The sequence below is a fragment of the Yarrowia lipolytica genome, chromosome 1F (genome assembly GCF_001761485.1).
Source record: "Yarrowia lipolytica chromosome 1F, complete sequence".
Lineage (NCBI taxonomy): Eukaryota > Fungi > Ascomycota > Dipodascomycetes > Dipodascales > Yarrowia > Yarrowia lipolytica.
The window spans coordinates 2,083,096-2,110,000 of record NC_090775.1 but is presented as its reverse complement, the minus strand read 5'-3'; the positions used below and the strand labels follow the sequence as shown (position 1 = coordinate 2,110,000).

Sequence of the window (26,905 nt, the reverse complement as noted above, 5' to 3'; positions counted from 1 at the left end):
GTCTTCCGAGGGTGTCGGATAGGCGACAGGCCATAGTCTCCAGGGGGGCATCTCAATCCCAGGGAGGAATTTACTTTGTTTACAGGGAGGGTGTAGCGTTAACCATGCCCAGGTTTCCAAGCATGTTGCTATGAACTCAGGGACAGAGTTCTCATAGGGGGAGTGCCCCGGAAAACCCGTGTCTACTGACGGATTTTCGTCTTTTAGAATAACGACGCTACAACCCAGTCAGTTTTTCAAACCAAACTTGCAATCCACCTTTCGCGTCCGCAAGAGGGGAGTCTGATTGCATAGAGAACGAAACCAGACTAATGCGTCACTCACGTTCTCGGCGGAAACCGGCTCGGTGAGATTTACTTTTTTACTTTTTTATCGATGATAATTTTTGGCAACTGGTGATGTTGGAGCATAGGAAAGATGGTGCTCTTGGTGTTGGGAAGGTCGGAGTTGGATTTGGGGGCTTGTTTTGAAAGACAGGAGGTTGTGGGGAGATGAAGGTGTGGTTGGGTGGTGGATGGTAGATGAGGGGAGTTTGGAAGGGGGTGGTTGGATGGGGAAGATGAGGGGAGTGGAAGTGATGAAGCAGTGGGAAGATGAAGGGGTGGTGGGAAGGGGCCATCGGCCCGTGGATTGTGGCTGCTTAGAGTGTGTGACGGAGAAATCCTGAAACCTTCGGGATGTTTCGCCTTCTAATCACATCCGTGTGTGGGGGAGAAAGCACTTGAACCTTCGGGTTGCGTGTCCTTCTCAATCACATCCGTGTGTGAGGGGAAAAGCACTGGAACCCTCGTTCTCAATCACCTCTGGGTGCGAGGGAGAAAGTGCTCGAGTCTTCGGGTTGTGGTCTTCTCAATCTCATCTTCCAGAGGCGGCGGAGGGAATACTGGATAAGGCATTCTAAGGGGATGTTGGGGTTGTGTGGGTGGGATATATAATTAATGTATTAATTGTCTTGAAGCACAAGAGCTGTATGTTTAATAACCCAAATCGTTGCTTTGTATTGTGTAAATGCTACTGTATTTTGTTTTCCAAGTATCAGATGTTGTAATGGTCACAATGCGAAGCAGCTGTGTTTTAGACCTAATGTAAATCATCTACGATCCACATCTAAGACGTATTGACTCTTCGAAAGGCTTATTGACTTGAGTCATACCTGCGGGATGGAAATAGGTAGGGGTCATTTATGGAACAACGGCAAAGAGAGCTGGTGTTGGCATCAAATAATGGGTACACTCAGATACTACCGGATCCTAACGCCACCCTACACCTTTTTCTCCTGTCCGATACTGGGGAACAAGATACAACAGTATTTACTCCCAGACCCTATAACCAGCCTGAATAGTTTTTTCCAAGACAGAGAGACCTCGAAACCACCGATAGTCATATTATGACAACTCGTATATCTGTAGCTGGTGCCAATTTTAACACATCGATCAGTGCCAGGAAGAAAGCTCTGCTATGGCCAATATCTGGGAGCTCCTGCAGCAGATTAAAGCCCTCTGGATGGCGTCGAACTTCGATCTCGTCATGTACCATCTCAGTCGACCTTTCTGGGGGCCGGGATCACTTATTGGTCATAACGAGGTGGATTTCAAATACAGTACTGTACTGTACCTAAGAAAGTTGATTGATATCCGTGTAAGAACTGATCTGACCTGCAGATGTTTTTTGTGTACCTGTGGTAGAAAACTAGTACAAGTACTAGATACTATGAGCTTTGGTAGAATTACAAGTACAAGAATCTCATTGTTTCCTTGATTTTTAGTTTTCACAATGATAAGTCTGCATCTAAAATTTTGACCACATGCTCCTGCAGACCAGGTCGCGTATTTAAAGAGAACAATTCCCTCAATCCCTCAAAAATTACTGCAATTTGATGATTTATTTGACTAAGCTCTCGATAATGCCATTATAGATACAGCAAGTATTATTGTCCAATCATGAGGAATCTAATTCAATCATCAATAGCTCATCGCCCAATTAACAAAGTTTCGACTATATGCACTCCATTGCATTATCTCAACCTTAATATATTGATAGTTGTGACTGTGACATCTATTCAATACAATTAAAAATATATATAGAATAAGGGATTATATCCTGGGAATATACATCGTGTATATTTTATATTTTTTCCTATTACGGTAAAACGACTAACAAAACATACAATTAAGGTGAAGAGCCACAACATTATACCACGTCTGTGTAACATCTCCACCTTACCTTATTCTGAAGATGTTTGTGGCCTTCTATTTTTCTTCCTCATTTCTCCTCACTCTACGACATCAACTACTACCTCATTCACGACACTTCTACGACATTATTATGACACATCTTCTACGACTAATTCAACGGACATCGACTCAATCCTCTTCATTCATTTCAGGTTGGCTTTTGGGTGAGTTTTCACGATCTCTAGCTCTTTGTGTCTGTGTCACTTCAAGTGAGCTGTCAAAGAGACATGTGCTAATTCCACGTAAGCCTTTGAAAACTCTAGAGCGATACTAACACAGCGGGAGGTAGCTTTGGTTCCCCTCCATTTGGCACATAGTGCCGGTGGAGGACCCACTCTGTAAGGAGGTTACAGAGCCAGGGCCGGAAAGGAGGTGATGCAGCGTTGGGGTGGTGGAAAGTTCCTCCCAAGGCCCTATAGAGCAGCCTCGTTTCAGTTCCTTGGAGTCTACCACGGATCAAGGTCGTCTCAGCTTCTTCTGGCAGTTTTGAATAGGAAGAAACGTCGTGAGACTCGATTGGGAAGGGGAATCCCCATCCCTCTAGTGTCTCAATTTCCTTTACAGAAGATTGCTCGAGGCGGTGGATTCTGCCAGACCTCCAGAAACCGGAATCTCGCAGAGATGCCACTTTTGTTACCCTTCGACCACGCCCCCCAACCTCACGTGGTCAAGGTCTTACGCTTCTTTCCAGTGATGCAAGTAGGTCTCGGGTGCCCCCCAGTGCTCTTTTTTTCTTTCGGGTGTTGGCTCTATTTGCGGTTTTGGCTTTATTTGCGGTGACGGCTCTTTTTCGGTGACGGCTCTTTTTCAGTGTACAAAACACAATGTCAGTTGTGTGGTGGGGTGTCGGATTAGGGCTCAGTGGATTTTCCACTACTTTTTTTTATTTGCGCGTCAAGCACAACGGGGGACTGGCTGCCCTGATGAGACCAAACCCATGACTAGCGTCGAAACATCAACAGTGGGGGCTGTTGGTGTCGGTAGCCACTAGTCATAAACTTGGACTATTTTCAAAGTACCAGCAGTGGGGACTGTTTGGTACTTTGAAAATAGTCGTACAGTATATATATTAGGGAATTATATAGCAATATAAGATAATTATGGACTATAAAAGTTGAATTTTCCTAGTTTTTTCCCTTAAGATCAGTAATATATTACCGGATCGGGAAATTTTCATTGTTGATATTGAAAAGTTTATATACTCTTTCGTATACCTAAGAAGTGAAGCTACTTGCATTGCATTCCATGACACTTATCTACAATTCAGCACAACTACTTTTACAGAAACACTATAACAGGCGATGATTTGGGTGGGCTTTCATGGGCCATAATATATTAATCCCAGAGGTTCAGCTCACTGCTTACATCCTCTTTTCTATAGACTAAAAGGTTCGGTCTCGTCTACATCCTCGTGTCGAGGTTCGACTGCCTACATCCTTTCTTGGATCAAGAAGATCAACTTCCGACTGCCTTTAGTATGGCTCCTCTGTGGAGCTCTGACTCTTTAGATCTGGCTCGTTGGCTTTGGATCTCTCTGCTCTTATTGGCTCTGGCTCGATTCAGCTCAGGCTCTCATTGGCATAACACCTAGCTCTTATTAGCTCATTGACACTCACTGGCTTATCGTCATGGCTCTGGCTCTTACTGATTGGCTCTGGCCCATGCTCTCAAGGTGCTGGCATTCTGCTCTCACAGTTCACAGTTCCACCTTCGCGCTGCCGTCATCGTTTCACAGTGTCACTCTTGTGCTGGCATAACTTAACGTGTCTCAGTCGCTACAACGTCTCCTTCTCTGGGGGCTGGTGGAATTTCACCATCGTGCAACTCCAGGCGGCTTTTCAGCATTCTCTTAGTGTTTTGTTGTTGGCATTTGTCGGTCGGCGGCTCCAGTTCTGGCTCATTGCGGCTCGGACTGGCTCTTTGCTCTGGCGGTCTGGGGCAGGTTGGGCACAAACAACACTTTGCTCGGTGGCGGTCTTTGCAGACGCTTATGGCTCAGGCGGAAAAAAGCTGGTTCAGGTTCGGATCGTGTGTCAGCGGTTCTCTTTACCGTGAATTCCTTGGTGTTGCTGATACCAAGTCAACAGCAGATGGAGGAGACATATGACTGTTCAAACGACAGTCCATCCCTCCAAAGCATTCAGGAGGTATTATCCATACAGGGAGTTGCACCCAAGGGAGCTACCCATACTTTCGGAGAGCTCATGGACGTTTCCGTGTCCGTCACCGCTTCATATCCACGGAGACAGGATTCATGAGGGGCTTGCTAAGTCTCCAACTCGTCATCACCCTGCGTCCTCTTAGTGCATGTACTGAGGGGTTTCCTTTCACTCGGTAGCTTCGTAGTTTGTGCTCAGCTTCACGTTTTAGTTACTCGCTCATGCGTTTTTAATCAGTCTCACCAGTTGCGTCGTAGCAGAGGCTTTGCAGCATCCGTTCAGCAACTTCTGGAATACTGTCTTGCGACAGAACCAGTAGAGCAGACCCCAAAATGTTGTTCATGCTGGGAGTTTCACCCGTGGTTGCGAACCATCTGAGAGAAGGAGCTCCTGAGTAGATAGCGAATCTTTGCTCGTCCTAGCTCCATCCCGTAGATGCATGAAGAGAGGTGTGCTGACTCTCCAACTCGTCAGTTAAGAGAACTCAAGTTGTGTCATGGTAGGGGTGAAGTGAATATCCGCTCGCGCGCCAGTCGAGTACTGATTCATAGCTTTCGCTCAGCGGTGTCTGCATCTCTCGAAGTGATCAAATCCTCTGCAAAAGCTGAGAGACTGATCGACTTCTGATACTGGAAAAACAGGGCGATCAAGGGGCCTTTTATACTGTTGAGGTAGCCTTATTGAGTCTCCATTCGTAATGTCAGAGTTGCATTAGCGGCGAAATTCGTGTCGACCCCTGCATGAGCAAAAGCGAGTGAACATTCTCGAAGAACGGGCGTACAGCAAAGGGAAGTGATATACACGGAGAAATCAATAACCATATCTATTGCATAATTCACAATATTTAACCAATGCAAATATCATAATAACAATCAACCGTTCATGTCCGTACCAGATTTTGGTGGATGTTCATTTTGTCGTATTCGGGTGGAAAATAGAACCTTAACCTTGATTTTGCATATCTAGAGCATTCGAGAACAAATGTAACCAATATGAGAAAACAAATATCAATTTCATTGAGTGTATAGAATCGATTGATAAATTATTTTTATGACCAAGAAGTTCTCAAGATTTCTGCAGGTATTGCGGTGTTTTCTTGCCATCTAATGACCCGTATTGTTCTCATCTGCCTTAGCAACTCCATCTTTCAAACTGTTTGAATGTGACAGAACTTCAATAAAAATAAATAAAAGAGAAAATTGGGGAAATAGAGGAATTATCCAAAGAATGATTCTAATTAAGCCCCGACTGGATCAAACTCGTCGTCGGTTAAGTGAGTGGACATGTTGCTATGTTGCATATACCAAGGAGGGAGTAGTACGAGTACGAGTAGGAAAAAGGACAATATGTACTGTATGTTCTACACTGGACCGAGTTGTACTTAGTAAGGGTGAGGGGAAAGGCCAAATTTCAAAGACTTTGTTGTGAAATAAATTCATTATTTGTCATGGAATATGCTCAACATTCGTCCTAGTACAACTCATTTCATTAGTCTCTGTCGTGAAGCGTTCGAGGCAGCTTGACTCTGCCAAGTCTAGACTTCAAGTTCTTTCGCTGCAACAATGATCATCTCTGAGATGAATGAAACGTCAGTATGACAGTTTATTATTTTAACATACGAGGATGAAGTACTGTATGTACTTTTGGACGTACCATGTACTTATAATGAGAAATTATGTCAGCATAGCTCAGACACTGAAGTTGAGAAAAACAGGACAATAAGATATAGTTACATCATATATATTCTCATAGAATAATGTCTCAAAAGGGGCCCTTGAATTTCAGTATTGGTTTGCTTGTATGACTGACGAGTTTAGGACAGATGCTACAATTTCCGTTGTTGAAATTATTATGTGTTTTGCACACATGGGTTATATTTCTTGCTTTGATTCTGTGTGTGTGTTCTAGAGTCGTTAATATGGTCGCCCATGGCTCATTGAGTACAATTACCCGTACTCAGTCCCATAAATCTCAACAGTCTTTTTTTATCGCAACTAACCCATTCGATGGTTTACTTCCTCCAAAGTGGTGGACTCTCTGTGGCTGTTCGCGCCCCAGCCCAGAGTCAACAGGAGGTGATGCAGTCTTGGATAATAGAAAATTGACTCCAATACTTCTCCTGGGAGACCTTCCATTGATTACTCTGATTGTCTCGACCTTTTGAAGAAGTCTTTTTATTGCTTATTATTTTGTAACACATTCCACCTCCCCATTTTTGAGACAGTGTACATTGTCAGTCGCTTGGACCCGCACTGCCCAGTGGTCGCACACCTCTACAAGTAGCCTATATCTTCCATACATGATCTAGGTTAAACGCTTCTTTTCAAGTAATTGGATGATCACCGGTTCTGGGAACTTTTTTTCTTCATTCTTGAGAACTCTGTTCTTTAATTTTGTTTTCTTTTTCTTCGGCATTCAGTGCCTCGGCATTCTTTTCTTCGGGCGTGTGGACTCATTTTTTTACATCTCCTGTTTAGTTTCCACTGGGCTCTCCATATGAACAGAGCAATGGCATCCCTGATGAGTCCAGCACAGTACCGTTAAAACACCAATAGTGGGGGCGTACATCACAAGAGCCATGATGATATTCAATTGTACCAGTACCTCTCTAGAGAGTGTCTCTCTGTTGCTATTTACAGCTACGTGCACACGCATTGCGTACAGTAAAGTAAGTACTGCACTTATGTACATTATACTGAACAAATCTCGCATCATCCAAGTACAGTGTACACTACAGCATGTTCCTAGCTGGAATGGAAATCGTCATGTGCAGCATATTGTATTGCAATTGAACAATTTTGACCTTTTACAATTTCATGGATTTCCGAAAGATACTTCAAATACTAGCAGCCTCGCACGTTTACTTCTGCTGATGATCTAATAGCCAGATCTTGTCCGTTTCATTGCTTCACTATCATCCAGTTTGGTCACATTTCACTCTACCCCGCCGCTCCATGCCACGATCTAACAATAGAACCAATATGACAAGGAGGCGCACTGAGAAGTAAATGAACAGAATGTGGATGGGTTCTCGATACGGAAATATTTCGGAGTGCATGTGGGTACAGGAAGTTGCAGCGCGGTTGCAGTGCACAAGCTGACTGGTTAACGGTTAACAGGGACAAGGGCCGAATAACAATACAAACAACGAAGGGAATTATTAAGAACATGTCATCTCAAAATATTGGTGACTGGTGACACTGCAAGCTCTTGTTTCAACCACAAGACGGCTTGATGCCAGAATGAAACACGGTGTCTCATTTGTCCGAAGGGTTCTTTATCTGAGAAGAGAGCTTGTAATATGATGAGGTTCTGTTTTTGACACGCCATATCCGATCTCTATAGGACTCCCCAAAGGGTATGTTCCTGTAGCTGAACAAAACCACGTAGGAACCGTGTCGAGCATAACGGAGGATTTGAGAATTCGGAAAACGAAGCAGAAAAGACCCAAAATGGGGGGCATATCACGGGTTCAAATTTCGCGTAATTTGGCCCCAATATGTCCGAGAGTCTCTTCGTCTCGGGATAACAATGGATCGTGGCTCTATTGTGTCTCAAATAAGTAATTTTGCATCCTGCATATATGAACTCAAATATGAGGGAGCATGTCCACCAGGTTTAGGCAGGTTATGGAGACAAGTTGTACAATTGCTCATCAATTTAGAGAGAAATCAATTGTCAACAAGTTGAACTGATGCTTCTATTTCACTAATGATGTCGGATTCAGTGTTGTGAGACTATTACAAGTGCGACTATGATGTACTGTTCTCTCGTCAAGAGCAAATCAATGTGTCTAAAATTGACTCTGCATCTTGGCTTTTCCAACCAGTCAATTGCCCAACTCTATAACACGATACTCATCGGATACTGTATAACTTTGCCCATACGAGTGTAGCGGGTATCTAGAAGGATATCGATGGATATTTATGAGCAGGCAACCTGTTGTCTTCAACTACTTTTTCTGTGCACTTTCAAGACATTTACCAGCTGACTAACTTCTCAATACACCCACTGACTGCGGCTCCCAAATACAAGATCATCCGTTGTCCAATGCCTCATACGCTTGTTCAAAATAAATTATACATGCGTGGTTTGTGGCATGGAACCTCATTGCTGTGGATTTCCAACTGAGGGGGGCCCCAATATATAAATACAACTGTTTCTGTGGTGATGTGGTCCGGTACAACTCAGCACTTTCGTTTTACAACTCCAACGACATGAAACCATTCTACCTGTTGGCACTGCAGGCACTTTTAGTGGTTGCCAAGGAGGTCGCATCGCCTCTGACCTCTCTTGATGTCCACACTCTGGCTGATAACTCCAAGGAGGGCAAGTTCTCTGCCCAGTGGATCTGGGACTTGGACTTTGAGCTCAATCCTACTGCTGACGATATCCAGTCTGGCGACTACTTCACTTTTACTGTTGACAACCGGGCTAGTGTTCCGTCCCATGACTTCACAGTCAAGGACCAGAACGGAAACGACATCATGCAAATCAAGAATTCTGGAAACACTTTTACTGCCACCTACACTGACTCAGTTCAGGGAAAGACTGACCTTTCTGGAGACATTTCTTTCGAGGCTCCGTTCGACAAGTCCAAGCTTGGCGAGACGGCTGAGACCATCATTGTTACTGTCGAGTCTGGCTCGCAGACTCTCTCTGATACTATTACCATCGATCCCAGCATAGAGGTTTCCGAGGCCCATGTATTTGGACAGCGAAAGGACGACATGTTTGCATGGACTGTCAGATTTCCCCAGACCCCTTGGGACCGAATTCAGTTCACAGTTACAATTCCTGATGGAAACTCCGCCTTCAAGAGCGTCAAGGATATCAAGGATAACATGGTGCTGGAGCTGCTTCACGACGTTGATGAGTTTGGAAATCCTTCTGGTGTGACCCCCATCAACCCCTATGAAAACAGTGACTACACCTCTGTTACCAAGGCGGATCCTACTTCATTCACTGGTCGACTTTTCAACCTCCCCAAAAACCATCCACAGGGCGAGTACAACGTAGACATGTCCTTTGTTTCTCATATCGAGAAAATTGCTGAGGTTTACCATCTGGAAGTTGAATGGACACTGTGGTACCATGCTAACCCCAACGAAGATACTCGATGGACAACCCCCGGGGACAGAACCGGTACTGCTGCCGGAGCTGCCGCCTACATTTGTGACGCCTGCCCACCCGAGGGCGGAGGATCTGCTTCTGTAACCGAGTGTAAGTATTTCGAATTCCGACACAAACACGTGTCGAGCAGTGTTACAAACTCATTGAACGCCGTGGTTCCTTTTACTTCAATTTGACTGCTAAATGGGACTACAATTCAAAGAGATGCATCACCTAAACCGTCCTCTTCTCATAACTAACATAGCGATTCCCTCTTCTACTGAACCCATCACTACCCCCGAGGAGCAGATCACTCCTTCTTCTACAGAGCCTTCGACCACTGAAGATCCAACAACAACTCCTGAGTCGTCCACGATTCCCTCTACCTCTGAGGAGCCCACCAGCACCCCTGAGTCCACCATTGAGCCTTCTTCCACTCCTGAGACTACAGAGCCTTCCTCAACTGAGTCCTCTTCTACTCCTGTGACTACAGAGCCTTCCTCTACTGAGCCTTCCTCTACTGAGCCCTCTTCCACTCCTGAGTCAACTACAGCTCCTTCAACCACCGACGATGTCACCACCACTGACGATGTCACCACCAAACCTGAGTCCACCACTGAGAAACCAACTACTGATCTCTCTTCTTCTCCTGTGACTACAGAGCCTTCCTCTACTGAGTCCTCTCCCATTCCTGAGACAACAGAGCCTTCCACCACCCTCGATGTCACCACCACAAATGAGTCCACCACCCCTAAGTCTACCACTGAGAAACCAACTACTGATCCCTCTTCTTCTCCTGAGACGACAGAGCCTTCCTCTACTGAGCCCTCTTCCACTCCTGAGACTACAGAGCCATCCTCCACTGAGCCCTCTTCTCCTGAGACAACAGAGCCTTCCTCTACTGAGCCCTCTTCTACTCCCGAGCCCACCACTGAGCAGCTGACAACTGAGCCCTCAACCACCGAGACAACCACAACTCCTGAGAAACAAACCACTCCACCCTCTTCTACCCCTCAGACAACAGACCCTTGTGCGACCACCTCGGTTATTACCTCCACTCCTCCCGTTGGACCTCCCATCACCACTACTGTCACCACAAATACTTGTTCTTCGTCTGTCCCTGAGACTTCGATCCCAATCACTTCAGAGACTTTCACGACAGAGACTCCTTCGACCTCTGAGCCCATCACCACTGATACAGTCACTTCTACTGACCCCTGCGAGTCTGTCACTACAATTGTGAGCACACCTCCCTCAGGAGAGCCTTCCACTTACACCATCACCACTGACATTTGCACTTCCAAGCCTGTGACTCCCATGACCTCTGTGCCGCAGACTGAGCTCCCCCAGACTTCCGATCCCATTTCGGAGCCTTCCACGCTCAGCACAACTCCTGGACCTAGTTCCACTGTGTGTGTGACCACTTTGACCACCACTGATCCTGATGGAAACCCTTCTACCACCACAGTGACCACAGATTACTGTCCTCATGGCCCTACAACTTACACTACAACTGTGACTGTATGTGAGGAAGAATGCACCACTATCCCTATCACTCTCACCACCCACGTGCCTCCCAATCCCTCGTCCACCACAGTCATCACCACCATCTCTTCCAAGACCATCACTCTGACTGTTCCTTGTGACCCTGAAGAGACCCCTCAGCCTCAGAAGTCTACACCTACACCTGAGATCCCTCAGATAACTACTCCTACATCCGAGATCCCTGAGAAGTCCAGTCCTGTACCCGAGGTTCCTGGCAAGCCTACACTGACCAGACCTCTCTTCCCTGTCTACCCTATCATCACCATTCCCGTGATCAAGACCGAGACCGTTACTATTTGCGAGGAGGAAGTGTGTAAGACTGTGGTGACTACCACTACCGTTTGTGAAGACTGCACTACTCCTGAGGTTCCTGGGCCCAAACCCACTCCTGAGGTTCCTGAGCCCAAGCCCACTCCTGAGGTTCCTGGGCCCAAGCCCACTCCTGAAGTTCCTGAGCCCAAACCCATTCCTGAGGTTCCTGTGATCCCTGCCGAGCCTGTCGAACCCACTCCTGAGCAGCCCAAGCCTACCCCTGAGGTTCCAGCGATCCCTGTGCAGCCCACTCCTGAGCAACCAGAGGTTCCTGTTGCTACCGAGGATCCCGAGGAGCCCAAGGAGCCCCAGACCCCTAATGAACCTGTTCCTGAGGTCCCTGTGGAGAACATTCCTGAGGTTCCCTCTAGACCTGAGGTTCCTGAGTTTCCTTCAGAGCCTGTCAAACCTATTGAATCTGTTGTGCCCACCCCTGAGGTTCCCCAGCAGCCTGTTGAGTCTGCTCCTCAACATACACCCGAGCAGGCCAACTCTGCTTCTTCAACCAGGTTCTCCATTGCCCTTTTCATGGTCCCCTTTGTCGCTCTCGTTGTCTAGGAGTCTTTTATAGATTATAACGTGTTTTATCGAGTACATCGGTTGTAGACTTGATGAAAGCGAGTTTCGGTGTAATATAATTCAGCCTGTGAGATGTATTTTTTATCTTTTTGATGTACTTTGTTATAACCGCCCATTTCTTGATTTGTTTCATTCGCAGTTTTGTCGGGAACCAAACCAGTTCATAGACATCTGTCCTGCGCTTGTTGAAACAAGAAGAAGACAAACCTGATTGTTCGAGTCTTTGAAACATTACGATGTCCTTTTCCTGTTGATTCTACTCATTTTAATGGCTATGTTCAATTGGATTAAGATACTATTTGCAAATAAAAGTTAGATCAAAATTAGTTTGAAATTAAACAATAATCAAATCAAAATCAAATCAAATCAAAATCAAATCAAAATCAAATCAAAATCAAATCAAAATCAAATCAAAAATTAAATAATAAAAAAAACTGACAAAGCAGCTACTAGAAAAATACCAAAGCCCTGCTATTCATTGTTTTAGCCAATATATCGACAAATACCTACCAGATAAAACGATTGATTATGTCTAGATGTACTGTTTTATGACTTTCCCTGTTTCCGGTTTTGCAAGTATTACCTGTACAGATACCGTGCGACAGTTGTATTTTTCTCAATAATTGAACTAAAAAAATAAAAGAAAAATAAGACCAAGCATTTCAACAGGTATTTATAACGTGGATGTTTTTCTCACGTGTCCACTATTTTTTATCCACGATCAACATTCTCTGCTCTCTTCCTCGGTCACCCCGGTTACAGTTCTCGTGCTTATTCAGCAAATTAACTTTGGAATCATGTCGTCGACAAGGGCGCATAACGCAACGTACCTCCAGTGTTCGTCGACCAAGCCAACACACGCACTTTGCACCGCACAGCTCCGTTCGCTGTATACTAACACAACCACAAGCCCACAGTCGGATTCACCAAACACATATCAACAATGTCGCATGCTTTGAACGATGATCAGGTGAGTAGAGTGGAAGGAGAAGGGCATGACAAACCGACAGCCAACACAATCAGGGATGGACATGTTGCCCACGAGTGACACAAACACGGACGTGGGGAGGAGACACAGATTCTGGTATTCAAATGACGCAATTGAAAGGATTGACTTGGTGGTTGATTGACTGGCGTACTAGACATGTGACAATTCATGTGCCGCATGTCTTGTGTACATTTTTGTCACATGACAACGACACATGTTGGAAAGATGCCAAAGTTGTTCGGGTGACCTCAGTGATATGCCATCTTCGTCTACCAACTACTGTTGTGTTCTCCTACTACGTCTGGGGTGTTTCAGACTTGTGCAGTATATGGTGTCTATGGAAACATCTATTTGTGTCTTCTGTTTGTAGCCTCTGTTTGTGGCCTCTGTTTGTGGCCTCTGTTTGTGTCTTCTGTTTGTGGCCTCTGATTGTGGCCTCTGTTTGTGGCCTCTGTTGTGCCTGTCAGTCGTCATATGTGGAAGCCCCCCGCCCGTGAATGATTGCCACGGATTGGTTCTGCCCGCACCATACTAACCCAGGTTGCCGGAGAGCTCCGGAAGATGGTCGACTTCATCCAAAAAGAAGCCGAGGAGAAGGCCAAGGAAATCGAGCTGAAGGCCAACGAGGAGTACGAGATTGAAAAGGCCAACATCGTGCGAGCTGAGAGCTCCAACATCGACACCCAGTACGCCGTCAAGGCTAAGCAGGAGTCTCTGTCGCAGCAGATCACCAAGTCTACCATCAACAACAAGGCTCGTCTCCGAGTCCTTGGCGCCCGACAGGAGGTTCTGGATCAGTACTACGAGGCTGCGGGCAAGCAGCTCAAGGACGCCTCCAAGGACAAGTCTAAGTACACCACTGTCCTGCAGGGTCTTATTACCGAGGGAGCCTACACTCTCCTGGAGCCTGTCATTTACGTCCGAGCCCGAAAGGCCGATCAGGATATCGCCAAGGGCACTTTTGATGCTGTTTCCAAGGCCTACGAGAAGGAGACTGGCTCCAAGGTCGAGGTTAAGCTTGACGACGAGGTTCTCCCCGCCGAGTCTTCTGGAGGAGTCATTGTGTTCAACGGTACCAAGAAGATTTCCGTCGACAACACCCTTGAGGAGCGACTCAAGCTTCTGTTTATTGAGAAGCTTCCTGCCATCAGAACCGACATTTTCGGACCTTCCCCCACCAGAAAGTTTTTTGATTAAGTGGAATGACGAGGCTTATCGGATGGTTTTAGAGCAGCCAGTTACAACGTACTGGTTTTGGTGCAGCCAAGGCTGGTAGCAGTTGTCTCAGGTTCATCAATAGTTTAACAGTATTTGTAGTATGGGCTGTGTGTGTAGTTGGATAGTTGGAGTAGTCCGGGGTCTGTTACTGTCAGGTTCTTTCATTTCCTCACATCGCATATACATGTGCTATGCTGTCTCTCACCTATTTCCACCTCCTCCATAACGTCAATTCTCTCATAATTCATTCAGTATAAATATATATATCATCTCTAATAATTCTAATTACATGTCTCAGCTATTGCTGAGACTCCTACTAACGTCTCTTGTTCGTCAGTTACCAGTGTGATGAACTGGTGTTGTCTCTCTTTCTCTTAGAGTCTCTTTCGGATGTACTCCAGAACAGAGAAGAAAATGGCTCCGTTAATGGCGGTTCGGATGCACGAGATTCCGAGACCCTTGTAGAGCCGTCGCTGGAACAGGTCTCGAATTCTGTTGATCTTGACCGCGTCCTTGTTCAGGTCCAACTTCACTCCGTACTTGTGGGCCATGGCAGCAGCCACAACATTTTTCTGGTAGACAGACTTGAGAGTATCGAGGGGGAAGATAATAGTCCAAGACACGATACCGGCGCAGGCTCCGGCAAAGGCAACGGCGACGTTCTGCATGGTTTCCGACTGCTTTCCAAACATCTTTTGGGCCACCACAATCTTGGCAATCTCGTAGGTGGTGAAGTAGAAGCCTGTGGAAATGGAGTCTCGCAGAAGATGGTACTTGTATCCAGAGTAGAGTCCTCGCACTCCGGCACGTTGCAGAATCTCCTTTCCGGTTTCCATGACCGAATGGGGCTTGAACCCGTCCAGCTGGTTGATGTGGCCTCCCTTGTTTTCGGCCGCGGCTTGCAGCTGTCGGGCAACCAGTCCCTCAATCTGTGAGCTGAGCTTGGTGAACTCGAACGGGGCACTAATCAAAGTGCTACTGGCTCCAGCAATGGCTCCAGGTACCAGGTACAGCAGTGTCATCTTGAAAGACTGCAGCAGGAAATGGTCCAGGTGGTCACCGACCATGACGTGCTCAGGGTCGTGCAAAACCGGCGGCAGTTGAAAGTGCACCGACCAGAAGTCCCGCGAAAAGGGCACCGTAGCAGCGTATACAGAAGCACCAATGGTTCGCACCACACTGGTGGAAATCAGAGGAGCCCAGATACCTCGGTAGAATCCCTTGATACCCTCATGGCGATACGTGTCGTAAATGACATGCAACGTACCTCGGTAGTTGTATGTTTGCTGCCGGGTTTTAATGGAGTCGAGCGGGAAAGTCGATGTCGTGGAAATGAGAGAAGCGATAGTCGCACCCACGGAGGTCCGGTACTTGTGGATGGTGTCGTTCTTCTTCAGCTTATTGAGAAAAGCAAAGGTATCGGGGAAGTTGTACAGCGTGGGCGGCGCGGCCAGCTGGCCCTGGGGCATTTTCAGCGACATTTTCGTGGCTCTCCAGTCGAGTTGAAGATGGTCAGAAGTAAATGTGAAATTTGCCGAGCACGTCCCGAAACTTTATTTGGATGTTGGGCTGGATATAGAAGCATCGCAAGTAGATGTAGCCACATCTAGACACTATATGAAGATAACTACTTGTCTAACCATTCTATTCCGATTGATAGCTTTCTGATGGACTCGATATTCACTATTGCAGAGGACATCAAAAAATCTATGACTCTTGTGAAATGGAAGTTTATTTTTGGCTCGGTACACATTCACGTTAAGACGTGTTATCCAGGTGTTGTCCAGGAGTTGGGAGGTGACATTATATATTTTTAGATACCCAGATTCCCAGAAAATACAACTATCAACTCCCTTTCGTTCCTAACACCAATATTTGCTCTCCTAGAAGCCATTGTCGAAATGCGGCTTTAAACCTTATATCGGGAAAAATATGCGAAATCGGGCTACTCAACGGAGTAGCGGGAAATTGGTGTTTTGCACTAAAATGAGCGGTCCAACGGTTTCTGTTGGACGCCATGTGTGTCACAGGTTGTGTGTGAAACCAACAACTAACATGGTTGGCTTCACGGGCCGGTTTCTCGGATTTCTCGGAAGATACCGGAGTGCATGTTGATGGTAAGAGATTGCGAGTATGGTGGAGGGGGGATGGTGATCTATCACGTGATATCTGCAAAGTGAGACATCCGAGACCCAATTGTCACCAAATAAGCTGCTATGAGACTCGTATATTAACGTGCCGCGTGCTTTTACGCCGTTGAACAGTGAGTGGATAGAGTTGCATAGATAACTGAGCCCACTTCTTTTTTCAGCTTCTTTTATCGGGGTGGAGACGAGACCAAAGCAGGTACCGTTGGATGTCAGAATGATCGGCTAACCGCCTTGTCATCATCCGGGACTTGTTTCTTCCCGCACAAGACCACTCTCATCATATTTCTCGATGAATGCGTGTGTTTATAACCTACTGAGAGACATTCAACTCGCTTAAAAATAGCGAGCGAAGGATTATGTTATCGATAAAATCAGTCTAATCGGTGGAATTCGAAACCGCCGCGTGTCGTCGGACGGGACTATAGATCATGTCCCTCTTGCTGCGAGTTGAAAACCACCGTTATTCCTTTCGCAATGACGTCACAATACACCCACGAACACGTTTTTCAAGTGTAGTGTCTCGTTGTACTGAGCCCATTCACGTCGCTCCGGTCCCCTGACGTCACAACGTTGGTAGTACGTCTCAAACGTGGTGCTCGAGTTTAGTCAGGATTGGCCGGGTGCAGGATGTAGATCCTTTCCTTTTTTGTCAACGGCAGTGTAGTGAGCCGGATATTGGTGATAGGAGAAAACCGAATACATCCCGAGCAACAGCACGACGAGGCGATTCCGATGGTACTACTTTCGTCTCATTCGAGAGACAATTGCAAAAGTTGGCCCTCCTACACGTTTCTGGATGTGCTGTCCTCAACGAAGTCTAACTTGGCGATGGAGAGACGAAGCAGGGCAAGATGCTCATGTGGCTGGGACTGTGGCCAATAGACACGGTCTGGACGGTGTCTCAAGTCACAACTAGTAGGTCACGTTCCATGGATGTGTAAGCAGGTGGCTCCGTTTGTGTCTTTGTGTTTTTCCCCTCCTTTTTGGACCATTTGTCAGCATGTTGCGTAGGTCTGGGTGTTTGACTGTTCAGGTGGTGGATGACGGATGCATCATCTGACGGCAGAGTGGGTACCTGGCAGTGGCAGGCTCGCAGACGAGGTAGAGAGATTCTGAAAGGAGCCATTGACAGATGGAGAATTGGATACTCCTGGTATGTCCTCCGTTTCCACTTTTGACGTTGGTGACGTGCTCTGGAACGACTTTTTTCTTTTTCTTTAAAACAAAAAAAAGAAAGAAAAAAAAAACATTTACTACTACCAGTAGTACACCTCAACATTGGGTCCAGAACGTCCCAACTGCATGAGTCACTGGAGTCATGCCGAGGTCGCTAAGGTGCTGTAAAATACAACGTCAATTGAGAGAGACACAGGCGCAGCGCGCCGAGGGAGAAACGAGGCATTTATCTTCTGACCCTCCTTTTTACTCGTAATCTGTATCCCGGAACCGCGTCGCATCCATGTTAATTAAATCAACACTTACACTTGCTTGCTTCGTATGATGAAGATTTCTGACTGGCAACCCAGTCAGCAGCAGATTGGGGCAGATGTAGTAATGAAAAACACTGCAAGGTGTGACGTTTGAGACACTCCAATTGGTTAGAAAGCGACAAAGAAGACGTCGGAAAAATACCGGAAAAATCGAGTCTTTTTCTTTCTGCGTATTGGGCCCTTCTGCCTCCTTTGCCGCCCTTTCCACGCTCTTCTCACACCCTCACACTCCCTGAGCACTATGATCTCATTGCGCAATAAGATATACATGCACGTGCATTTGGTGAGCACGCAGAACCTTGTTGGGGGAAGATGCCCTAACCCTAAGGGCGTTCCATACGGTTCGACAGAGTAACCTTGCTGTCGATTATAACGCATATATAGCCCCCCCCTTCGGACCCTCCTTCTGATTTCTGTTTCTGTATCAACATTACACACAAACACACAATGTCTTCCAACTCTCTTGAACAGCTTAAGGCCGCCGGCACCACCGTTGTCACCGACACTGGTGAATTCGAGTGTGAGTATTTGATCCTGACGGGGACGCAATTGACAGATGTTACAATGGTTGGTCATGTCACGACATGGTAATGTGGCGCGCACAGCATTGATAGGCTGGCAGGGCAAGTGGCAATTGACTCAATTGGGTCTGTGTTACCCAGTAACGCATGCCTTTCTCTTTTTCGGATTGCTCTGTCCGCTGCTACCGGTGCCTCCATTGCAGTTGTACGAGTTTGCCTCTGAACACAATCTAACCCAGCCATCGCCAAGTACAAGCCCCAGGACGCCACCACCAACCCCTCTCTGATCCTGGCCGCTTCCAAGAAGCCCGAGTACGCCAAGCTCATTGACGAGGCCGTTTCTTTCGCCAAGACCAAGTCCTCCGACCCCAAGGAGCAGGTCAACATTGCTCTGGACCAGCTGCTCATCGAGTTCGGCTCCGAGATTCTCAAGATTGTCCCCGGTCGAGTCTCCACCGAGGTCGACGCCCGACTCTCTTTCGACAAGGACGCCACCATCAAGAAGGCTCTGCAGCTCATTGACCTCTACAAGGCCAAGGGCATTTCTTCTGACCGAATCCTCATCAAGATCGCCTCCACCTATGAGGGTATCCAGGCTGCCAAGGAGCTCGAGTCCAAGCACGGTATCCACTGTAACCTGACTCTTCTCTTCTCCTTCGTCCAGGCCGTTGCCTGTGCTGAGGCCAAGGTCACCCTCATCTCTCCCTTTGTTGGCCGAATCCTCGACTGGCACAAGGCCGCCACCGGCAAGACCTACGACGCTGCCGAGGACCCCGGTGTCATCTCCGTCAAGAACATTTTCGACTACTACAAGAAGTTCGACTACAAGACCATTGTCATGGGTGCTTCTTTCCGAAACACCGGTGAGATCAAGGAGCTTGCTGGCTGTGACTTCCTGACCATCTCCCCCGGTCTGCTTGAGGAGCTGCTCAACTCCACCGACCCCGTCCCCCAGAAGCTGTTCGCCGACAAGGCCAAGTCTCTGGACATTGAGAAGAAGGCCTACCTCGACGAGGAGCCCATCTTCCGACGAGACTTTAACGAGGACCAGATGGCCACCGAGAAGCTCTCCGACGGTATCCGAAAGTTCGCTGCTGACGCCGTCACCCTTTCCAAGCTCATTGAGACCAAGCTCTCCGCTTAGGCGTCTCTTTGGTTACTTTTATTTATGTATCCTAACAAGATAGATTGTTGATTTGAATTGTGAATTGTGAATTGTACTTGAACTGTACATACTGTACTATAGTAGAAATCGGCTTTTGACTTGATTGCTGTGAGAGATATAAAATAAACTTGAGGTTTGTCGTATATGAAGTCAATTGATCAGCTGTAATGTTGTCTCGGAATGACGAATGCACGTCTCTCAAATGTTTGGGCACCGAGATTTCTGTGTGCTCGGCCCGAATCACAGTGGTTCTTGCTCATTCTTTTGTCCTTGTGACATTCTCAGGCGGTCCTGTTGTGTATCGCCATTGTACAAGTACTTGTACATAATACAGGCACAAGATGCACTACTTGTAGTACAAGATCCACATACCTGCATGGGCGGTTCGGAACATCCATTTACAGCCATGCGCTCGTGTATCGCGGACCGGTTGCTAGTTAGGGAGGCCTCAGAGGTGGTTTCGTCTCGGTTCGGGGTTCCGAACCGCGTCCAGAACGTTGAATGGTATTCTGAGTCTCCATTTGGTGTGTTATGATCTGTATTCCAAGCTATAGTAAAATAGAAGCTACTGTATGTACTGTTAAAGTACAGCCTTCAGCAAGACAGATGCAGAAACACTCATTACTGTACATACTGTATAACCGGGCACGACAGCTATTTGATAGAGAGGCAAAAATGCAAAAAGATGGCGACATCCGCAGGATTCGAACCTACGCGGGGAAACCCCAAGAGATTTCTAATCTCTCGCCTTAACCGCTCGGCCAGGATGCCATTTTAGGACAAAATTTTTTTTTGTTTAGGCCACTGACATGTGTCTTCCGATGACTAATCTTAGAAACTGAAATAAAAGAATATCCCGGCTTACTATAACGTAGATGTATAGCTGTAAAGAATCATTAGAATTAGAAAAAATTAAATAATGTATTTCCCTAGAATGAAAAAATAAAAAAATAAAAAAATAAAAATAAAAAATAAAAATATTGGAACAAAAACGAAGAATCCATTGATGCTTACTAGATGCACACTAATTTGTAGTTATTTAGTATCCCTTAGGGCGTCGAATGACACAATACACAACATGCATTGTCTGATCGTCTTAATGTGTCACCAGAATTGAAGATTCTGGGCGTAAGACCTGAAACACGATTCTACATATTTCGATGTATATTGAGTGGTCAGACTAGTCTTGTCTTGATAATTATTGTCTCAGCACCTGATCGTACTATCCATGGAAAAGCAAGAGTGATAGCGGGAGGTGAACTAGATATCCATGGAAAAGCAAGAGTGATAGCGGGAGCCAGAACGAGTTATCAGGGTTTAGACACAAGAAAATTGATCTAATAGGGTGTATATCAAGTGATGACCAATATGAACCTCCAGTACAGAGCTGTGATACCTGTACTGTACATGTACTGTATGTACTATACTCGTACTGTATTACTGCTCTTACCGGTTTCCAATGATACCCAAGACCTAGTAGCAGGCCACACCAACCTCACGAACCCCACAAACCCCTGAAGTGTTTCACAAATGCCTTAGAACGCAGTCGAATGGGGCAAATCTGACCTTGGTTCTCAACTGGGCGCTACGATATGGAGGACCAATGCATGGTTGAAGCACCAGTTTTGTCAGCAAGTCATCGTCAGTTTTGGGTTTGGTGTGGCAGAGAGGAATCACGACCTAAACAGCCAAGTAAGAGTGCAGTCAGAGAAATAATAGAGGCCCTGCTATTGTAAATACCGGTGAAACAACTTTTATTTCACGCGATCCAAAAATGTCTTTGAACAAGTCACAATGACCCGTTATTTCTACCTATCATTCTGCATCACTTTAGAAGTAAAACCTTAAATACAAACGTTATGCATACTCAAAACCTAAATACGAAACTCAATATCTCCACATCCAGACTCTTTGGAATACGCATCTGGAGTTGGGGCTGGAAAAATAGTATTAAATGACCCGGTCTAGCCCTTTTATCAACAATTTACAACGCGAAATGTTCAATTCCCACTTGCAGATCAACGTCATTCGGTCGCCCATTGGTGACTTTTCGTGTTTCTCGCCGTTAACTTCCGTCCTCACCTCCTACCCATGGACCCCCAAAACCGCCATTGCATGGACCGGTCTAGAGGAGGGCCGTTTCTTCGACCTCTCTTACTCCCCCGACCATGTGACCAACCCCAACGTGGCCATGTTGCGCCTGAATCGGTCCACAGAGGCTGCTGCGACCACTAAAACTAGCACACAAGGGGTTGGGGCTGCTTCAGGTCAAATCTCCCAGAACACAGGCCCGTGTGGCAGTTATAAAGGGTCTGGCAAAGCCGGAAATAATATTGCCAATGATCGCCACATGACTTCCAGCAACAGTCACGAACCAAACGACAGCACTAGCCACGGTCGATACGGTGTCAACAACATTGTCAGCAACAGTATCAGCCCCCAAAACATGGATACCCTACATCGCAGCATATCCCCCAACATGACCAGGACCACATCTCTGATCCTCCCCACTCCAGACACAACTATCGACCAAAAAAGTGAAGAGGTGGAAGCCAATTCGGAGGAGGAGACCGAAAATGACGTCGAAGAGTACATGTGTTCCGTCAATCGCGTGCGAGAAATGTACGCCCGGTCGTACCCCAACATTTCACTACCCCCCATCAACAGAGAAGACTCTTATCAATATTACAGAAATGCCTCTGTTTCAGATGGAATTTATTCTTCTACCCCTTCCCCGACTCCTTCTCCTACTCTGCCGTCTCTGACGTCTGTTCTGGGCGATCTTGTGCCCCGGATCGAAGGCTTCTCCGATACAGATGGAAACGGTTATGCATCCAGCGATTACGGCGGCAGCAACGGCAGTGATTCCACCTACAGTCCTGGGTCTATTCAGTCTTCTCCTGAAGCTATTTACACGAGAGATACACGAGGCGGTCGCCCCGACGTCATTTACCATCACAGAACTACAAAGAGGGACACCGTGCAGCCCCAATCTACCCACCAGTCTCCTACAAATCATGAATCCACCAAACTCGCACCCACCAAACTCACACCCACGAACCGGTCTCTTTCGTCCGCTCCTTCTTCTTCTGCTCAATACTCTTTCTTGTCCGCTTCGCCGCATTCCCACTTGCCTTCTCATAGCTGTGTGGCAGAACTCAAGAACCGAGGGTTGTGGGAGGAGGCACAGAAGAAGAAACGTGGAAAGCTTTCGTGTTCGGAATGCGGCAAATTCAAGCACTTGGAGAAGTTCAACAATCTTGCTGACCTCGCCAAACACTTGGACCAGGAACACCAAGACCTCAGCCACAGACTCAAGTGTCCACATCCAGAGTGTGCCTGGGGCGTGGTCGGCTTTGTGTCTCTCACGGAGCAGAAGCGTCACATTAAGCATCTGCACGAAAGCCAGCCCATCCAGTGCGAAATCTGCTTCCGCAAGCTGCAGCGCCAGGACGGATATATCAGACACATGCGGGACGTTCATGGGGTGTCTGCCACCAAGACCGACAAGTTGCCCCACCGCAACGCAAGGAAGGTAAAGCCAGATAAACAATAACTGTTCATAATAGTAATAATTTATTGCATTAAATATTTGCGTTGAAAGTATATCAGCCATTTCACTGGAACCAGGACTGTACTGGCATCGCTTGACTACAATGTAGCTTTCCTTTGTTTTCCAGTTTGGGTTAAATGAGATGAGGCAAAATAAAACTTGTCTGTTTCGATGGCGTAATCATATCTGGGGTACAAGTACTGTATTAGTAATATACCATGTGAGATATCACGTGTATTAAGGCACGTGATATTTACTAGAGTAGGTGTACGGTACAGTACTCAAAACCAGGTTGGAATGGGCTGCTGAACGGACAGGATCATCTATCGACAGTATCAAGGTGCTCCTTATACCGCTCTTGAGGTCATAAAATTTAGTGTCCGAAATGGGAAACTACAAACCTGCCCCAGTTGCACTACCAAGCAGAAGCCTCCTTCATACTGGGTCGCTATCATTTTTCCTGTCATCATGATATCTAAAGATTATAAGCAAAACAAATCAAAACATGCTATTTGGGAATCCTGATACATCAACTAACTTACTGTACCTTTTCTCGTATTTTTTTTATTATTTTTTTTTTGGTATTCTAGGGAAATGCGCTTCAGCTCTTTCCTTTTTTTCCTCATTCTAATAATTCTTTTTTTTCTAATGATTCTTATTATCATTATTGTTATTCTTTTAAGGAAACCTTCTTCTTTTGTTCTCTTTATTTTATTCATTTCTCAATTCTAATAATTCATTAGCTTTTTTTTATTTTTATTCTAATGATTCATTACAGCTATATACCTACAAGTAGTACGCCGGGTTATTGGCGTTCAATAAATCATACACTTCTGAAGGATTGCGGTGTGCGGTGCGAGGCGCATGTCAGTTGGTTTGTAGACGCTTCGTCTCGTTCTTGTCCTTGTCGTGGTATCGTGGTAGTGAATCATGGCTAACAGATCAAGTAATCATATCAATCGTTCCATGTCTTATCCAGACTCGAGGTTGGTTTAGTTTGTTCTCATAAAGATCGTAGAATTTATTTATTTATTTTTTTTTTTTCATTCTAATAATTCATTACAGCTATATGCAATACTTACTAACCCGAATTATGCTACGGACAAACAGCGTCTTTTTTTCAACAACAACACCGGTCCCTTGGCCCAGTTGGTTAAGGCGTCGTGCTAATAAGAAATTAGCCTCTTTGCAACGCGAAGATCAGCAGTTCGATCCTGCTAGGGACCATTTTTTTCCAAACAAATGATGACATCTTTTTTTTCTTACAGCGAATACTGTAATAAAACATTTGACACGAGTGCACTATATTGTTTTCTGGATAGGAGTATCTCTCGACAATGTCCCGTAAATCATGTTTCTTTTTTTAATTTTTTTTAATTTCTTTGTTTAACCATAACTACTTAGCACTTTGCTTAAACCGTTTAATGGAAGCATGATTAGTTAAGAAGTATGACTAAATCACAAAAAATACATTCTGTAGACGAGGAACGGAATTTTTTTCATTAATTAGCTACTACAGATCGGAAGGGGTAATCTTGAAGCTAGGAACCAAGTAGATTTCACGATGAACTCGCTCACGACTCGAGACTTGCTACGAGAAATGCTCATATGGTCGTGCAACAATTAGTTATCAAACCAATAGGCAAACTGACATGAAGCAAAGTGGATGGCTAATTGGTAGGACTGTGACATCTGGACTGCCCTCCCATGCTGTCGCTTACAAGCGCGCTCTTCACTACTCTTTTCGATGATGAGATGAAGCCAGGCGCTCTGAGCGTCCTGCTCGCAAGGGAAAACCAGGGAATTGCCTTCAATCAGCACTTTTCTGTCGGGATGTCGGGTCAGAGCTTCTTGCTGGGTATTTTGCTGGGTATGTTTGAGGCCATATCGTCTTCCAGGGAGGGATAAGAAATAGACAGTTGGGATTACCGTCTTTTCCTCCAATGGCGCGACTGAGACATCGACATCAGAGGTCGTCTGAGATTCCGATGACATGGGCAAGTCAGGAACATTGGTGTCGCCGACAAGAGCACGGCACCTCGACGTCAGTGTACTTTCGACAGGATCTCAGCAACATCTATTGGATCTCGCAGCAGCTGGGACTGAGGTTGAAGGTCAACAGATCTTTCATCCTCTGGATCAGCATTGAGCTCTACCACGCTGTTATCAACGCGTTTTCGTTTAGTAGTAGTTATATGCGGTGCCTTGCGCTGCGCTCACAACTGGTCGCTGTCGTCTCTTGGACTCAGTTTACGCTCTGTGTCTTTGGTTCTACGGGGAGAAGTAGACGATCGAAACCTCCTACCCTCACGGTATAGCGTCTACCATAACGAAGGGGCTCACCATCATCATACACGACTGGAACCTCAATGGCAGCCCAGAACATGCCCCGGCTGTATCCTTCGTTTGCTTGCAGGTTCTGTTGCACAGGATTGACACCTAGAGGGGGAACCTGACCCTTCCGTCTTTGGATGTTTGCGGTCGGTTTGACGAACTGGTGCCCGAAGTAGTTGGCAATCACATCGGCAGGCATATCGTGACATGATTTGAACAGGCAATTGAACTTGGGCAATGTAACCAATGGTGTCAGGCTGGAAAACTCGTGCTGAGGCTGCGTGAGTTCGGAGTCAAGAACAATGTCATTAGATCTTTCACATTCAAGCCAGGGTTCGACCAGCAAAAACCAGACTCAATGGTGAAACTGAACATTGTTTATCAGAATGGCAGCTCTGTTGGTGGAGGAAATCTTTTGTGAAGTCCATCATGAGAAACCCCATTGCGGTGGTGCGAGCTCCATCCAATCACTACTCTGCTGATAGTATCGGAACTTCATGGTGCGATCCGGACCCATGAGGCTCGGGGTATCCAAATGATCAAATGCAAACAGTCGCATTCGCTCCAATGGCATCTTGGTGACCTCCCTGAGCCCTTAGCTCGTCAATCCCTGCATGATCGATCTCGCAGGATTTCAGCTTGCTCCGGTTGGCTGCTAGCTCTTTCTGAGATTTATCGAGATCAGAATAATTGTCTGCCGCTTCAATTCGCTCTGCAGAATCTCGACACTTTGAGGATCGAGAAGTTGGCTGAGGATACCAGGTGGGTTTTCTGATGGATGACAGTCTCTCATATTTGATTTCAGCAATGGCAAACTCCTGTTCAGCAAGTGAGGATTCTAGCACCCTCACAGTTTCTGCCCTGCCCCCTTGTTGCTCAATGGAACAAGAAGCTCGCTGCTGAACAAAGTACGCCGACCCCCAGAAGGCTCAACAACCTCACTCTGGATGGGACGCTCTGATCTACACTCACTGAGCCTGGCATACTTTAGTTTCTCCAGCTTACCATTTATCCTTGCAGCCGGGTACACTTGCTCTGCCTTGGATCTGGAATTTAGTCCTTTGTGTACCTGTAACTATCCTGCTTCATTGTCGAACCACTCGGGGCGGCCTTGTGGGGCTGATATCTAAGCTTGTCAAGCTCATTGAGCTCAGCCTGAAGCTCCAGAACCCTCTATGACTGCTCCCTGCACTCCTTCTTGACTTCTGCCTCACACGTTCAGCAGGACCCCGAGGAGCATTCTCGTTGTGGGGGAGTGATGGAACGATGAAGACCACCTAGGACAATGCCTATTGCCATAAATTGTCGGTGTGACCTTGTTGGATCCGTCTGAATACCTCACATCATTACCGTATATGTTGGTCCACCCTTTTTGCAGTCACAGGCTGCTTTTCGCCCAGATGACCATACCACCCAGTTGATTTGACTACCACCCAGTGACTACCACCCAGTTGACATTGTCGAAGTTCAGTATCACCAAGTATTATCAGCATTGTAGAATTGGAATATCACAAGGCATTCCAAACGTAGCCCAAGATTTCAACA

At 46.3% G+C, this 26,905-nt stretch overlaps 8 protein-coding genes and 2 non-coding genes across 10 annotated transcripts; 7 read left to right on the top strand and 3 right to left on the bottom strand.

Annotated features, from left to right (window-relative positions):
- Positions 1 to 4,337: 4,337 nt before the first annotated feature.
- Positions 4,338 to 4,538, top strand: YALI1_F21056g (uncharacterized protein; the record flags this gene model as incomplete). Its single annotated transcript, XM_068283412.1, has 1 exon — positions 4,338 to 4,538. The coding sequence occupies one exon, from the start codon at positions 4,338 to 4,340 to the stop codon at positions 4,536 to 4,538; it is 201 nt and encodes a 66-aa protein (XP_068139513.1).
- A 4,072-nt stretch (positions 4,539 to 8,610) lies between these two features.
- Positions 8,611 to 11,920, top strand: YALI1_F21002g (uncharacterized protein; the record flags this gene model as incomplete). The annotated part of the gene is made up of 2 exons (XM_505463.3): positions 8,611 to 9,616; positions 9,771 to 11,920. The coding sequence occupies 2 exons, from the start codon at positions 8,611 to 8,613 to the stop codon at positions 11,918 to 11,920; spliced, it is 3,156 nt and encodes a 1,051-aa protein (XP_505463.3).
- A 964-nt stretch (positions 11,921 to 12,884) lies between these two features.
- Positions 12,885 to 14,126, top strand: YALI1_F20965g (uncharacterized protein; the record flags this gene model as incomplete). The annotated part of the gene is made up of 2 exons (XM_505462.4): positions 12,885 to 12,911; positions 13,470 to 14,126. 2 exons carry the CDS (start codon positions 12,885 to 12,887, stop codon positions 14,124 to 14,126), a joined length of 684 nt encoding a protein of 227 aa, XP_505462.2.
- A 395-nt stretch (positions 14,127 to 14,521) lies between these two features.
- On the bottom strand, positions 14,522 to 15,628 carry YALI1_F20943g (uncharacterized protein; the record flags this gene model as incomplete). The annotated part of the gene is made up of 1 exon (XM_505461.1): positions 14,522 to 15,628. One exon carries the CDS (start codon positions 15,626 to 15,628, stop codon positions 14,522 to 14,524), a length of 1,107 nt encoding a protein of 368 aa, XP_505461.1.
- Positions 15,629 to 16,725: 1,097 nt separating this feature from the next.
- On the top strand, positions 16,726 to 17,118 carry YALI1_F20931g (uncharacterized protein; the record flags this gene model as incomplete). Its single annotated transcript, XM_068283411.1, has 2 exons — positions 16,726 to 16,814; positions 16,875 to 17,118. The coding sequence occupies 2 exons, from the start codon at positions 16,726 to 16,728 to the stop codon at positions 17,116 to 17,118; spliced, it is 333 nt and encodes a 110-aa protein (XP_068139512.1).
- A 1,116-nt stretch (positions 17,119 to 18,234) lies between these two features.
- Positions 18,235 to 19,452, top strand: YALI1_F20914g (uncharacterized protein; the record flags this gene model as incomplete). Its single annotated transcript, XM_505460.3, has 2 exons — positions 18,235 to 18,307; positions 18,548 to 19,452. 2 exons carry the CDS (start codon positions 18,235 to 18,237, stop codon positions 19,450 to 19,452), a joined length of 978 nt encoding a protein of 325 aa, XP_505460.1.
- Positions 19,453 to 20,162: 710 nt separating this feature from the next.
- Positions 20,163 to 20,244, bottom strand: YALI1_F20897r. Its single transcript has one exon. It is a non-coding gene; the product is annotated as a tRNA-Ser (tRNA).
- Positions 20,245 to 21,427: 1,183 nt separating this feature from the next.
- Positions 21,428 to 23,029, top strand: YALI1_F20885g (uncharacterized protein; the record flags this gene model as incomplete). Its single annotated transcript, XM_505459.3, has 1 exon — positions 21,428 to 23,029. One exon carries the CDS (start codon positions 21,428 to 21,430, stop codon positions 23,027 to 23,029), a length of 1,602 nt encoding a protein of 533 aa, XP_505459.3.
- A 1,131-nt stretch (positions 23,030 to 24,160) lies between these two features.
- On the top strand, positions 24,161 to 24,253 carry YALI1_F20858r. The gene has a single exon. It is a non-coding gene; the product is annotated as a tRNA-Ile (tRNA).
- A 2,325-nt stretch (positions 24,254 to 26,578) lies between these two features.
- YALI1_F20831g (uncharacterized protein) lies at positions 26,579 to 26,853 on the bottom strand (the record flags this gene model as incomplete). Its single annotated transcript, XM_068283410.1, has 2 exons — positions 26,579 to 26,689; positions 26,743 to 26,853. 2 exons carry the CDS (start codon positions 26,851 to 26,853, stop codon positions 26,579 to 26,581), a joined length of 222 nt encoding a protein of 73 aa, XP_068139511.1.
- Positions 26,854 to 26,905: the final 52 nt, after the last annotated feature.